General features: G+C 45.4%; 2 protein-coding genes and 1 long non-coding RNA gene across 5 annotated transcripts in view; 1 reads left to right on the forward strand and 2 right to left on the reverse strand.

The window, feature by feature from the left end:
• Nucleotides 1-813: 813 nt before the first annotated feature.
• On the reverse strand, nt 814-10,622 carry PIGP (phosphatidylinositol glycan anchor biosynthesis class P). 2 transcript variants are annotated; one of them, XM_083438747.1, is made up of 5 exons: nt 10,220-10,622; nt 9,036-9,136; nt 8,133-8,205; nt 7,130-7,248; nt 814-1,128 (listed from the first exon to the last, which is right to left on the reverse strand). In XM_083438747.1, exons 2-5 carry the CDS (start codon nt 9,115-9,117, stop codon nt 998-1,000), a joined length of 405 nt encoding a protein of 134 aa, XP_083294873.1. In that variant the 5' UTR covers nt 9,118-9,136; nt 10,220-10,622; the 3' UTR covers nt 814-997. The 2 variants fall into 2 exon arrangements, with proteins under 2 accessions (XP_083294873.1, XP_083294872.1); XM_083438746.1 differs by having other exon boundaries at nt 10,269-10,620.
• Nucleotides 10,623-12,526: 1,904 nt separating this feature from the next.
• Nucleotides 12,527-13,045, reverse strand: LOC310676672. The gene is made up of 2 exons (XR_014510671.1): nt 12,927-13,045; nt 12,527-12,575 (listed from the first exon to the last, which is right to left on the reverse strand). It is a non-coding gene; the product is annotated as an uncharacterized lncRNA (long non-coding RNA).
• Nucleotides 13,006-15,477, forward strand: part of TTC3 (tetratricopeptide repeat domain 3) — a 60,236-nt gene continuing 57,764 nt past the window's right edge. The window contains exon 1 of one of the 2 annotated variants that reach the window (XM_083438667.1): nt 13,006-13,201. The gene's annotated coding sequence lies outside the window, so the exon portion shown is untranslated. The remainder of the gene's footprint in view (nt 13,202-15,477) is intronic. The other variant, XM_083438668.1, reaches the window with a different exon arrangement.

Here is a 15,477-nt window from a genome sequence, read left to right on the forward strand (position 1 = left end):
TCACTTCTAGCCTGTGTTCTAAGAACTTCTCTAGGATTTCTATAGTTGCCTCAGCAGTGCTGCCAAAGCGCGGGGGGGGGGGGTAAGCAGAGATGGGTAGACGAGCGGACAGACAGGTCGTATAAAAAAGGGGGGGGGTTAGCAGGTAGAGATGCAAGAGATTAGAGGAGTGGGGCCAGGGGAAGTATGTGTTTAGGAGGGGGTTGTATGTGCCCAAAAGGGGTATTGGGGTCCAGTTGACGTGGAAGTTGGGGTTGGGAGTGTGCTCAGAAACAGAGACAGACAAGTAGGCTATATGTGAAGGGTGGAGGGAAAAGGAGGGAGGAAGAAGAAAGAGAGAAGAGGGGGAGAGGCGGGGGGGAGATTGGAGTAAAAGAGAGAGAGACAAAAAGAGCGTTGAAAAAAGAGAGGATAGATGGTACAGTAGCGGTGGTTTTAGCTATAGTATCGACACGCCCTTTGCTCAGATATATTTGTGGTGTGTGGGTTTTTTTGGGGATGTAAAGAGAAGAAGAAAGAGAAGAAGAAGAAGAAGAAGAAGAAGAAGAAGAAGAGGAGTTTGGATTTGATATCCCGCTTTATCAGTACCCGAAGGAGTCTCAAAGCGGCTAACATTCTCCTTTCCCTTCCTCCCCCACAACAAACACTCTGTGAGGTGAGTGGGGCTGAGAGACTTCAAGGAAGTGTGACTGGCCCAAGGTCACCCAGCAGCTGCATGTGGAGGAGCGGAGACGCGAACTCGGTTCCCCAGAGCACAGGCTGAGGACGAATGGCACTTGGCTTGTGTGGGGACCGGTGGAGCAAGACACTCAGTCCTTGAAAGATGCTTTATTAGTACTGTATCCGTATTTTTGAGGCACTTTTACATAATCTCACTGAAGTCAAGAATTTTAGCACTTCATTACCAACCAGCCTCCTCAACTCAGGAATTTATAAATCTTTCCCATATGAATAAGTTTGGTTATTTTTTTTTATTTAAAAAATGCTTTTTCTTCAGTTAGTGTCTAGGGCAGTCTTCTGTGTCAGACAAGAAAAACATTTTGTTTACTTCACTGATGGGAATATCTCTTAATGCAGGGATAGCGTCTTCTTGTGGTTTTTTCCATTTCTGATTTTTTGCGTAGTGGTCTGTAGAAAATGTAAGGAAAAATAAGATACGTCATGCTTTAGTCATACTAAAGAAAATACTTTTTCACAAGGAAGTAGTTTTACAGCAAGATATATTAATGATTCCTCTAATAAGCTAGCACATCTACTCCAAATTTTGAAAACCTTGCAGTCCACCATACAAAATCAGCATACAGCTTTACCATGTGAGTCCCAGAGACTAAGGAATGACCTATATATTCAGAAAAAGTGGGATAATCCTTCGGGGACTGTGCTACTTCAAAATACAGGCCGTGGGGTGGATAATTTAATGTTTTGCTTCCACTAAGTGTAGCCTAAGATATCTTTCCAAGATGGTAGCTTCCGCAAGGAAGGACTTTTTTAAAAGGTAGGGAAACCATTCAACACTTCTTTCTATAAGAACCCACTTGCCTTCCAAAAGGCTGGTTGAAATCCCACAAATTAATTGCATGCAAATTTTGCACTGGGTTTTCCTGGCATAGAAAGAGCTTTTCATCTTTCTGACTTGCTTACCAAACTCTGGGATGCTCTCATGCGGGCTTCCCGGATCTTGTGTGGAGACACAAGATGCAACTATACTGTATTAATAATAATAATAATAATAATAATTTTTTATTTATACCCCGCCCTCCCCAGCCAAGGCCGGGCTCAGAGCGGCTTACAAGCAATAATAAAAACAAGATGAATGATTACAACTTAAAAACAAAAGTAAAATACAACATGAAAATAATGTAACATTAAAATATTAAAATGTAGCCTCATCGCAGGAGAAGGAAAAGAAAAAAGAAAGAGAGGGAGGGAGGGAATCAAATTGGCTCCAAGCCAAAGGCCAGGCGGAACAACTCTGTCTTACAGGCCCTGCGGAAAGAAATCAGATCCTGCAGGGCCCTGGTCTCATGAGGCAGAGCGTTCCACCAGGCCGGAGCCAGAGCTGAAAAGGCCCTGGCTCTGGTTGAAGCCAATCTAACTTCCTTAGGGCCTGGGACCACTAGGGTGTTGTTATTTATGGACCTTGAGGCTCTCCGTGGGGCATACCAGGAGAGGCGGTCCCGTAGGTATGAGGGTCCTAGGCCGTGAAGGGCTTTAAAGGTCAAAAGCAGCACCTTAAATCTGACCCTGTACTCCACCGGGAGCCAGTGCAGCTTGAAAAGCACTGGGTGAATATGCTCCCATGGCAGAGACCCCGTGAGGAGCCTCGCTGCAGCATTCTGTACCCGCTGGAGTTTCTGGGACAGCTTCAAGGGCAGCCCTGCGTAGAGCGAATTACAGTAGTCAAGCCTGGAGATGACCGTCGCATGGATCACTGTGGCCAAGTCGGGGCGGGAAAGGTAAGGGACCAACTGCTTGATGCGGCGAAGGTGGAAAAATGTCGCCTTGGCTGTTGCTGTAACTTGCGCCTCCATGGAAAGGGAGGCGTCAAGGATTACACCCAAACTCTTAACGGAAGGCAATGGCACTAACTGGGCCCCCGCAAGAGAAGGGAGTTGGTCCCTCATCCCCATGCCATCCCGACCTAGCCATAGGACCTCTGTCTTCGAAGGATTTAGTTTCAATCGGCTCCCACGAAACCATCCAGCCACAGCTTCCAAACATCTGGTCAGTGTGTTCGGGGCCGAGTCGGTGTGGCCATCCATCAACAGATAGAGCTGAGTGTCATCAGCATATTGGTGACAGCCCAGCCCAAAGCTCCGGATAATCTGGGCAAGGGGGCGCATAAAGATGTTAAAAAGCATCGGGGAGAGAATTGCGCCCTGCGGCACTCCACACACCAAGGAGTGGCGCGACGACATTTCCCTCCCTAGTGTCACCCTCTGTCCCCGACCAGAGATAAAAGAGCACAACCAGTTACGGGCTATGCCCTGTATCCCCACGTCTGCGAGGCGGTGGTCCAGAAGATCATGATCGACCATGTCAAAGGCTGCTGACAAATCTAAAAGGATCAGCAGTCCTGACCCGCCTCGATCTAGTTGTCTACGGAGATCATCTGTTAGGGCAACCAGAGCCGTCTCCGTCCCAAAACCAGGACGAAAACCGGACTGAAATGGATCTAATGCCGATGTTTCCTCCAGAAACCTACCAAGCTGTTCAGCAACCGCTCTCTCAATTACCTTACCCAGGTATGGAAGATTTGAAACTGGGCGGTAATTGGATAGGTCTAAGGGATCTAAAGAAGTTTTCTTTAAGAGTGGACACACCACTGCTTCCTTCAGTTCCCCTGGGAATGTCCCCGTGTCAAGGGACAAATTGATAATTTCAGCCAGGGGGTCCGCACATCTGGACACTCCCTAATCAGCCAAGACGGGCACGGATCAAGGAGGCAGGTGGTGGGCCTACTAACTTGGAGGAATCTATCCACATCAGTAGGGAGTATCCGATCGAAATGGTCCAACACTGGACCCGAAGTCAGTCGAGGGGCCTCCAGTTCAGTCACTGTATCTAAATTGGCAGGGAGGTCACGGCGGAGCAACAGGACTTTCTCCGCAAAAAAGCTCGCAAATGCCTCACAGCTGTGGGTCGAATTTGTGCTTAGATTTGGTTGTCCTCCTAAGGACGTTAATGACCTAATTATTCTAAAAAGTTGTGCCGGGCGAGAGCTAGCGGATGCAATGGAAGCTGCAAAGTAAGATTTTTTAGCAGCTTTCATAGCCATCTCATAGGCTTTCATAAGCGTCCTATAAGATGTTCTTGAGGCTCCGTCACGAGTCCGTCGCCATACTCGCTCTAGCCGTCTGAGATCCCGCTTCATTTTCCGGAGCTCCTCAGTAAACCAAGGTGCCCGGTTTCGACGGGGTCGCAGAGGGCGCTTAGGCGCGATCTCATCAATGGCTGCCAAGAGCCGGTTATTCCAGTCCTCAACAAGGTCATCTAATGAGTCGCCAGGAGGAGCAGGGTTCCGCAAGGCTTGTCGGAATCTATCAGGATCCATCAGTTTTCGCGGACGAGCCCAAATAGGTTCGCCACCCGAGCCAGGGAGGAGCGGGAAGTCAATCTTGGCTTTCAGAGCGTAGTGATCAGACCATGGCACTTCCACAGTGGGGAGCATGATCACATCTATGCCAGCCCCAAAGATCAGATCTAGCGTGTGGCCTGCTTGATGGGTGGGGCCCAAAACAAACTGGGAGAGCCCTAGTGTTGCCATGGAAGTCACTAGGTCCAGAGCCTGTGAGGAGGGAGCGGCATCGGCATGGACGTTGAAGTCTCCCAAAACCAGTAGGTTTGGGAACTCCAAGGCCCAGCCCGCCACCACCTCCAGCAGGTCTGACAGGGTGGCTGCAGGTGTGCTGGGTGGTCGGTACACCAGCCAGACAGCCAAGCTCTCCTTGGTGCCCCACACGAGACCAACACATTCAATGCCGGAGATCGCTGGTGATGGCAGAGCTCTGAAAGAGCAATCCTCCCGGAATAACAACGCTACTCCTCCCCCCCGACCCACAGTCCGCGATTGATGGAGGACAGAGAAACCTGGGGGTGTTATCTCATGTAGGGAGACTACTTCGCCTTCCCGTACCCAGGTCTCCGTCACGCAAGCCAAGTCAATCCTCTGCGAGATAAAAAAGTCACGCATGGTGGCGGTTTTGTTGCCTACAGACCTGGCATTGCACAGCACCAATGACGGAGGTGTGTAATCCTTGCTCTCCCTACCCTCATCCCTTGGGATGGGGCGTAGATTGGAAGGGGTTCGAGGATCACTGCATCTCAAAACCCTTCGCCGATAGAGATATCTAGCCCCACCGCCATTCCTCCCTAGCCCTTCAATTGTGGAAATCCCAGATCCCATACTAGCCTCCCCAATAGATGGGTAACGTCCCCTCAATAACAAGTCATCCTTGGGCCAGGACTCCTGGGTCAAGATGGTATGGGAAAGAGGTGAAGGTCTGATAGGGTAAGTATCCCTAGAAGATAAAACCCAACCAACCGCACCCCAAGCGGGGGGGACAGTCCCATGGTGTTTCATTAACTGTCAATCCCCCTCTCCCTCCTGGGTTAATTGGAGGATTGTTGGTTGTATCTGTGGCTGTGGAAGTATTAATGAGGTATGTGTTATAAAATGTGGATCACTGGCCAACAAAGAGCCAGATTCAATTTCGAAAGATCTGTCCATCCTGTCTCGCCAGGAGTACAGTAGAGAAGGCTGATTATTCTGATAAGTTTTTGGAACATTAGGCAAAGGTCCAGATGTAGATTTGGTGCTGGATATCTCCAGATTGTCAGCAACATAGAGTTCTTTAGGTGTTGTTGCCATAGAAATGTCGGAGGCGCCAAATTCCTCATCTAATTTGGTGTCGTTTAAAAAGGGGAGTTGCACTGATGTCTTTCTATGGGATAAAGAGCTGTTGGACATCTTTAAATATTGTGCTCTAGGCTCTACTGTCCTTATATTTTGGGTAGAAATCTCAGTCTTTATACTCATTAGCTTCTTCTTCAGGTCTTGTAATTCTAGGCTTACAAAGTTCTTTTCTTCCTTCGGGCAATTAGTTTTTCTAGTGTTGAGCTTTGTTTCCTTTATCCGCATTAGCTTTGACTCTATGCAAGGGACCAATTGCCTCCTAATTTTGTCCTTAAATACCCTCACTGGGCGGAGAAAATGGAGCCACCATAGGGTATCCTTTATCTCCATGAGTCAAGATGGAAGGGTTGATGACCTAAAGGTCATAAATAGGCGCATGGTGTTTCTCAAGGTAGGCAGGAAGGTTGAAACCACCTTTGGAAGTTCACCTCCAAGTGTCCCCACCATCAGAGGTAAGGTGGATGATTAAAACCACCTGGAACCAACACTACAATCCTTTTGCTTTTATTCTCCCTGGCTTTTAAATCTCACCCTCTTAACACAGTATTTAATTTTATTTATTTTTTAAATAAGCCTGGATGCTCTCCTGAAGGGTAGAATCTATCTATCTATCATCTATTTATCTATCATCTAAATTAAACTAAGATTGTGATTTGGTTTTGCTGTTTTAGGTTTTAACATCCACAGTTCTAGTATTCATGTTTAAATTTGTTTTCTTGTATGAAATTGTAATACACTGGTGCTTTGAGCTGCCTTGAAGAACTGTGGAAAGGCAGGACATAAAAATACCAAAAATGATTCCCCACTCGCATTTTCAAGTAGGTGGCCAGTAACGTGCCATTTCCCTCGGTATATAGATCAACTCTATGATAGGCAAAGTAGGAAAGGTACCATGTGATATATCATAATCTGTTGATGGAACACAGAAACCCTTGAGTTAATTCAGTGGAAAGCCTTTTACCTATGTGTCAAGCAGCATGTGTCGATGAAAGTAATTTCTTACAAATTCAAATGACAAAAATCATATTGATGATAAAACTTACTCTACAAGTACATGCATGTAGGAACCAGACCCATGAGTAGATATTTTAAACTATAATAAAGTATAGGTGCAGGTTGTTTGAAGAGGGGGCTACAAGTTGCAGGATCATATCCATTTCAGTATTGCCCACAAGATGTTTGTATGCCCATGGAAATCTTGATGCTTTTATTAACTCTTTTGCACATCTATTGTAGGGTAATACCGTTTTGACCAAAGTTTTCTCTTTTTTATAATGTTCTGATCTCCTTTCTGTTTTTTTAGGTGTTTGTTTTTACACTGTCCTTTGAAAACTGTTGTGGGGGAGCAGGAGAAGGCATGGTCAACCATGCAATACCTATTCAGCCCCAGTGCTCACAAGTCCCACAATAAAAACAAGTACAGTCGTACCTTGGAAGTCAAACGGAACCCTTTCAACTTCCAAAATGTTCAGAAACCAAAGCATGGCTTTTGATTGGCTGCAGTAAGCTCCTGCAGCCAATCAGAAGCTGCAGAACCCCCGTCAGACATTTGGCTTCCAAAAATAGTTTGCACAGTCACTTCCAGGTTTGTGACATTTGGGAACCAAAACATTTGAGAACTAAGCTGTTCAAAAACCAAGACACGACTCTATTCTGAGTAGCTAAAAATAGTATTATGAGTGTATTACTTGCAGTCCTTGTCAGCATCCTTACCTGTAATGGTGTGTGTGGAATTCAGTGGAGCAGTACTGATCATGTTAATCCCAAAGAGGAGTACATAGGCTATTCCCACGCTAACTAAAAGGTAGACAGGCAAAGCGACAGCCCAGAACCTATGAAAAGGAGGTAAAAACAGTTACCTTAAGTAGAGTTGTATACACAAGGAAACACACAGCAGAAATCATTTCAAGCACTAAATGAAGTAAGGCCACATTTCAAAGACAATGGTGTAGTGCTGGAGAAAATGGTACAGCAAAGAGCATGACTGAGGCTGGAGCAGCTTCCCTGTGGGGCAAGTTTGGTGCCTTTTAATTTTGTAAACAAGTCAAAAGGGGCAGAGGACAGGATAGAAATTTTAAAAATTAACAAGTGTTGGTATCTAATGGCAATCATACTCTTGAGTAGGTCTACTGATTTCGGTGGTTCTGTTCAGAGCATGACTTAGTTAGATAACACTCAAACAGTAGAGCAAGAGTTCCTAAAGTGATCACACAAGAGCGACTTGATTAAGAATGGTTAATCTATGGAGTTTGTTGGCACAGGATGTGGGAATTGTCACTTTCTTGGAAGGCTTTTTTTTAAAAAAAAAGGTTAGACAAATGTAATGAGAACAAGGACATCAATAGCTCTCAGCCTTGATAGCTACAAGAAATCATTTCAAAAACATACTGCCTCTGAATATCAGGTGCTTGGGACGGTCTATTTTTGTGGAAGGGTGGAATGCATGCCTTCATGCTTTGCTATGATAAGCTTTCCAGAAGCCTCTGACTAGCCATGGATGTGTCCCCTGCCAGAAGCTAGTGCTGGAAAAGGGAGCAGCAGCAACCTCCCCCCTTCCTTGAATTCTCAGCTTTCTTTTTCTTTTTTAAAAAAAGTATGTTTCCAGTATTTGTAGAACTTGAGATATAAGGCAAAATGTACAGAAACCATTATTCTCTATTTAGCTGAGGTCTACCAACATGAAAGACATTTAGTGTGAAAAATTATTCAAACCTACTTTTGAGGCCAGTATGTTAACCCCCAGGAGAACAGCCAGGATTCAGGTATATAGGCCCAGACAAGGTACAGCACTGCATAAAACAAGAAGGAAGAAAAGTCAATGGCAGATGTGATATGATCTCCTACAACAAAGTAGCCAAGCTTGCATCTATGGCCTGGCTGTCACTGGAAAGACTGTTATTGCTGGTTATGAGATTCTGATCTGGTTAATATCTATCTGGATGAAAGACCACTACAGTGCTGCAATATACCGTACTTACTTCAAGTGAAAATTAATACGGTTAGGTTCTTGTGCAGAGAAGGGGGAAGTATATCAGACATCACTGGCCACAGCAGCTTCCAACAGTGAAGAGCTAAAGTTATTCAAATGGCTGAATGACAAGACAAGTCTGAAGGATTGCATGTTTTAAAACAATAAGAATATTGGTCAAGTGCTTTGAAATGAATGCAAAGTACAACACATAAATCTGAGGATTCAGAAGAAGGCTTCCCTGTAACCTGTTCATTTAGATTCTGTGCATGACTACTTAGAAGCAATTCCCACAGATTTGAATGCAATCCTATGCTCACTTATCCGGGAATAAGTCCTAATGAAATCAATGAGCTTTACCTTTACAGTACAATCTTATATGTGGCTCCTCAACAGGTCTAGCAACCCTTGCAGAGTCTCAACCCTGCATGCCTAATTGGTCATGATCCCTAAGCCCTTTTGTTTTCAGTATTGACATCCTCCTTACCACCTCCTTACACTATGAAAGGGTGTAAGTGGTTGATTATAAGGTGAAATAATAGGTTAATAGTGAAATAACCAGGTTGCCCAAGGCGTCTTCTTGGATTGCAGTCACAACTGTGGAAGGAGGGTTGGGCTAAAATGAGTTACTGAACAAAGAAATATACTTACTAAATAGGAACTGGGATCCTAAATACAGAACAAAGCCATATATAGCTCTTTCTGGCAATGGGGCCGGTGAGTTTTCAACCATGTTGCTATCTTCTATTTATCTATTTAGGAGGAGGGAAAGACCATTAGTGTTTTCTTGTGTTAGCATTCTACCTCCATCAACAACAAGGCACTGCTCTCAAATAAATTTCCCTACCAACTGAAGAAGTGAAACTGTGGAAAACACAGTAAAACTTGTAAGTATACAAGAGATACAAACTAGGCATCATTCCTGCTTTGGTTGGATGCAAGATGGCAAGTTACAAAAAAACACTTCATCAGAAATATGAAAAGTTAGCTTACTCTCAGCTGCATTCAGGGCAATGTTGGTTACGAATTCAAATACTTCAATTTATTCTAATGTGCAATTACAAATCATTTAGCACTTCCAAACACCTAATAGTTCCCACCAAAAGGGGACTATGAACAGTTTTAACAGCTTCATGTTCTCTTATCATTCATTAAACTTTGTATTAAAAACCAACAACTTTCTAAGCTAATTATGAGAAGTGTTTTCTACAACCACAAAGTGGGTTTCTTTTTTGGGGGTGGGGGGAGAATATAAGGCAGACCTGCAGTGAATAAAGACTACAGTACATGCATCTCCCTATAAAGGCAACTGGAAGTTACCATTTTTTAATTTATATCGTCCCCGTCCTTCAAGGAGCTCAGGGCAGCATATATGGTTTTCTCACCTCTCCTTTTCTTTTCTTGAAAAATATTTTCACAACAATCCTGTAAGGCAGGTTAGGCTCAGAGAGAATGACTCTGCCCATTTATTAGCTGCCTTAGACACGAGTCAAATTCTTGGATCATCGCTGTCACCATTGCCTTTCAGAGGATTACCAGGGGTTCTAGCAGGATTATTCCCACCCCTACATACAGATGCTGGGGAACGGAACCTGGACCATTCCTCATGCAAAGCAAGCGAGCTATGGGTACTCCCGAATTTGAACCTGGTCCCCAAACCTAGTCCTAACTCTCTAAACACTACACCCAAAAGCAGGCATGGTGTTGTTTTAAAAATACTGCTGTAAAATATTCGCCGCCCCTTCCCAGTTAAAAATCCGCCCTGATTTAATCAATCTCTATCGATGCCTGGATTGGATTTAAAAGGTGGGGGGAAAGCCCTCTTCAAAACACACCTAGGATTGCAACTGTCTCGTTAAACTGCCCTCGCAGACATCCACCCACCCAAATCCATCATTTCAACCGACTGCAGGCGTCGATGGTCCCCTTCACTCCGGCGCAGTCCCGGCTTGCTGCTTCTCCCCCTTAGCGAACCCGTCGGATGGAACCTCGCCAAATTCAGCCGGAAGTTGGGCAAGCGTGTGAGTCAGCCCACAACTTCAGCAAGGAGACATTAGACATGCTCCAACCCTTCGCACAACTGCGTCGCAGCCCCTCTTAGCCTTCCTGGTCCGCAATTTGAACCATATTTCGGCTCTCCCTTCCGATGTAAAGGGGTGCGGGCTCCCTATAGATATGCCAAAGGGAGGCAGCGGCGCCATTCTGAGCCCGCTTAGAGAATCACAGCTAATGGCGGTTTTCAATTTTTTTTTACCGGAAATGGGAGCTGTGCGATGCTAACCCTTTCTATCTCTATGCTTCGAATAATAGACTCGTTGCTGGCCGCGTTGCGGATGTTAAGTCACCTCCGAGTTAGCAAGCTGTTTGTTTGGGCATCTAGCACTACTGTGTGTTTTTTTAAAAAAAGGTCCCTACGCTTATTTTTGCCCACAAGTCGGCTCTAACGGAATTCTCACTGTCTGTACTTTTGGCACTTCGTTTCCCAACCTCGTTGCTTTTAAACATACACGACCTATTTGCATCGGATGAAGCCTTCAAAAGTTCATACCATAAAAGTGTTAAGTCTTTAATATGCCATAATACCCTTTGTAGACTGAGACACATGAATTGCAAAGGTAGTCGTGTTGCTCCATATGAAAAGCATTCAGAATCCATAGTTGGACAATATTTAAAATGGGCTCAATAAAAATGTCACCTAAGTGTGTCGAGATGGAGCCTCCATATTTTTAGGAGTATAAACTAATTTTGGGCTGGGCTGCCATTAGTATGCTGATGACACCCAACTCTATCTGTTGATGGATGGCCATCCTGACTCGGCCCCAGACACACCGATCAGATGCTTGGAAGCTGTGGCTGGATGGTTACGTGGGAGCCGGTTGAAGTTAAATCCTTCGAAGACAGAGGTCCTCTGGCTGGGACGGGATGATATGGGATTGAGGGGGCAACTCCCATCTCTTGCGGGGGTGTAATTAGTGCCAGCACCCTCCGTTAAGAGTTTGGGTGTAATCTTCGATACCTCCCTCTCCATGGAGGCGCAGATTGCAGCTATAACAAAGGCGGCATTTTTTCATCTCCGCCAAGCTAAGCAGTTGGCTCCTTACCTCTCTCGCCCTGACCTAGCCACTGTGATCCACGCGACGGTCACCTCCAGACTGGATTATTGTAACTCGCTCTACGTGAGGCTGCCATTGAGACTAACCCAGAAACTCCAGCGGGTGCAGAATGCTGCAGCGAGACTCCTTACGGGGTCTTCGCTGCGAGATCACATTCATCCGGTGCTATACCAGCTGCACTGGCTCCCGGTGGAGTACAGGATCAGGTTTAAGGTGCTGGTTTTAACCTTCAAAGCCCTATACGGCCTAGGACCCTCGTACCTACGGGACCGCCTCTCCTGGTATGCCCCACAGAGGAACTTACGGTCTTCAAATAAAAACATCTTGAAGGTCCCAGGCCACAGAGAGGTTAGGCTGGCCTCAACTAGAGCCAGGGCTTTTTTGGCTGCGGCTCCAACCTGGTGGAACGCTCTGTCACAAGAGACAAGGGCCCTGCAGGACTTGACATCTTTCCACAGAGCTGTTCCACCAGGCCTTTGGTCAGGGTGCAGCCTGACTCCCTCCTCTGGAAATCTTTACAAAACTTTAGTTTATGGTTGCCATCAATTTTGATTTTAATTAATTTTTATAATGTTTTTATAATGTTTTACTATTTTAGTGTTGTTAGCCGCCCTGAGCCCGGCTTCGGCTGGGGAGGGCGGGATATAAATAAAATTTATTATTATTATTATTATTATTATTATTATTACATGTCTACAACATTAGCCCATTCTTTGGTTCTTTCTGCATTTTTACTTGTCCCCCTTACCCCTTGCTTTGTGCAACATCTTGCCTGAGGAAGAATTCTGGAGTGTTTGGAGGCTTGTCACCTTTTTGTGATATTTGGGTTGGTCCCAACTGTGGATTTTAAGTTGAAGTTGGATCCCCTTTTGTGGGGCTGCTGTGAGCCACTCTTCAGCATAGCCACTTCTCATACATTCAGTATGAAGAACATTGGCGTTGGCAGTGTTACTTTTGAAACATTTAAACACAAACATAAACATTTTGCACACAAAACAATACATACAAAATTATATCTGAGTTCATAAGTGCTGTGGGTACCTTGTAGACTGAGCTATAATTCTGGTTTTCTGTGGGCCTGAGCAGAGAAAAGTATGTTTCAGAAGGAACCAAAACACAAGATTTCAGGAACTACAGCCAATTCCATCAGATACAGGAAGCATTCTCTTGAGTAATATTTATATACCTAGCACTGATGGGGTTGTAACCTGGGTTACAGGAAATTAAATGCAAACAGCGCAAATCTCGCTGATTGCAAAGATACTGACCCACAAGCTTATAGGATAGTTATTAAAAATGCCATGTCATGCTTCTGATGAAGTGGCCCGCAGTCTACGAAAGCTTATGCCATAATAAATATGCAAGCCTTTTTTTGCTGCAACACGGCTAACCCTCCCGCAAATCGTTAAAAGGAACCAAGGAATTCGACCTCCAGGGAATGGGATCGTCCCTCCATTTCCCCGCAAGTCTACAGGGTTGCAATTCCGGCCTGTTTCTCGCTCTATGGCAGGAGAGCAGCGGAAACGAAACCGAAGCGTCGCCTGTGGGTTTTCCTGCGTATTGCTTGGGGAGGGAAGAGCAGAGCAGCACGTCAGCGCTTGCGAGCGGGCGGAGCGAGTGGAGGTGGCTGCTCGGAGCAGAAGCAAAGCGGCGGAGGCGGCGCGGAAGCTGCGCAAAGACTCGCCTGTCTGCCCGGTGAGAGAGGTACGGCCGGTGCGCGCGGAGAGTGGGTGGAGGCGTGGGGGTTTTGCTTGGGAATCCGCGTGGCCCAGCCTCCTGGCCTGCCTGCCTGGCCGCTGCTCCACAGTCTTTTGGGCGGTTCACTTTTCTCCCATGCTGGAGCCTGGCATTCAAAACAGTGCGTGCGCGAAAGGCCCTTTTGTCCATATTGATTACGACTAAGCCTGTGGCTGTTGTGGCCGGGGAACGTGATTTTGAAGTGCACGTCTGAATGCTGCCAGGCGATCGCTTCCTTCCAGCCACACCCGCTCCGGAATCGGGAACATTAGGCTCGTAGCAGTAGGCCTGCTGTTGGAGAGGCGCTGCAAGCTTTCCGCTCCGAAGGCGCCAAACTCTTTCCAGTCTCCTCCTTGGATGACCTGGAAGTGGACTAATAAACACTCGTCCCCCGTCGAATGCCTAAGTGCAGATTCGGAAGGGTTAACCACGCACCCCAGCCCCCCAAGTTGAGAGTGGCACTTTTTAAACAGTTGCATTTCTGTACAGGGTCTGGGAGAGTTGGAGGCATTCTGTGTAACAATCGCATGAAAGTATTTGTGCTTTAGATCCACGCCTTTGTGCCCATGGTGGTGATTTTTTGCAATGTGTTTCTGGGGTGATGCACGGTTTGATTATGGTTTGGAGTAGGCCTTGTTTAAAAGCCTTATCTTCTTTTGGATCTGTGCCTTTGTGCATAGGGTTGTAAAAATAAACATTACAGGAAGTTCCTAATACTATTGTGTGTCCATCATTATATATGCCAGGGCCAACTTCTTAAAATAAATCCCTTTGATGTGCAGATGTTTTGGTTATGAGCTTCCTAGTTTTGTTTGGGCAGTTTTGTGCAACTTTATATTGGAGTGAGTTGTTTGCATGTGTAAAATTCCCCCAAACCCCATGTAATTTCTGTTAGTTTTAATGGATTTATTACTTTTCCCCCTAAAGCCCCCCAAGCAACGAACAATATATTACTATAAAAGAAGTACAGTATACAGTTAAAAGTACAATTCTTCCATTTTAAATTTGAGAAAATTCAAATTTACAACATAAGGCCTGTGGGCTGATTGATGTTTCCTCTTTTGATAATTTTCTTTTTCTTTTTAAAAAGCATTTGTGGCCCAATCAAGTGGAGGTAGAAACAATATGCATTGTTTTGTGTGGGTGATTCAGAGGGTTCTGTTGCAGCCAGGAAGTCAGACTTGCACAACATGACTACTCATTGAGTTCAGTGAGGATAACGTAGACTGAGACTTCTTCATAATCAGTTCATGCACTAGGTTTTCTGCTGTGCACCAAACCACTATGTGTGAATTAGACAAATGCATGTTTGGAAAAACATATACAGTATAGGCCCCTGCTGCTGAGAACCAATATTGGCAGCTTCCTGTCAAGTGTATCCTCAGTTGAATACCTGGGTTTTCTGTCAATGAATATGCAGGAAAGCGTGTAATGTGTGAATTGCTGGAGAATGAAAAACTTGTGTGCTGCTGCCAGTGCTATACAGTATGTTAGCTTGAAGGAAGGAGGAAATGACAGAGACAACCAGAGATCAGAAAAGGAGACTGGAGTTTAGCTTTTCTGGTTAAAGAAAGGTAACCAAAATATACATTTAAAAAGGAGCTGATAGAATAAACCAGGGGGTCACCAACATTATTATTTTTTATTAAATTTGTATAGCACCATTCACCCACAGATCTCAGGTGACCATAGAAGCACATGTTCTGTTCAGTGGTCTCTTCCCCTTCCCCTGCTAAAGTTCAGCTTGAATGAAGCTGTTGTTTCCAGCAGAATAGATAACGGTATGTCGCAGGGTCTGTGTAGTGCCCATACCGTTTCCCTGATTTGCAAATGTGACTACAGGCCTAAAGAGGTTGGCAACAACTGAAATAAACCAGTCTACCAATAGTACTAAAACAACCAAACAATGGACGTTGAAATGTTAAGAGCAGAAACGCTGCATCCAACTAAAACTTAGTCCTCTCCCCCAAATGCTCAGTGAAACACCCAACTCTTAATGCTATGCCTGTGTCAGAAGGCTAAGAGCAAGGGGCCATATGGCTATCCCAGAGGAGGGAGCCCCAAAGCCTTGAGGGCCTGGTCAGAAACGTCCTGCTCCACATGCCCACCAGCCTGACCTCACCAGGCATGGCGATGAAGAGTTGCACCATGGGCAGGAGTGGGAAACCTCTTGCCTGGGAGCCCAATGTGGCCCTCCTGGCATCTCTATCAAACTTAGGCCACCTCTGCTCTCTGTAGGCCAT

This window comes from Podarcis tiliguerta, assembly GCF_965153285.1.
Source record: "Podarcis tiliguerta genome assembly, chromosome: 4".
NCBI lineage: Eukaryota > Metazoa > Chordata > Lepidosauria > Squamata > Lacertidae > Podarcis > Podarcis tiliguerta.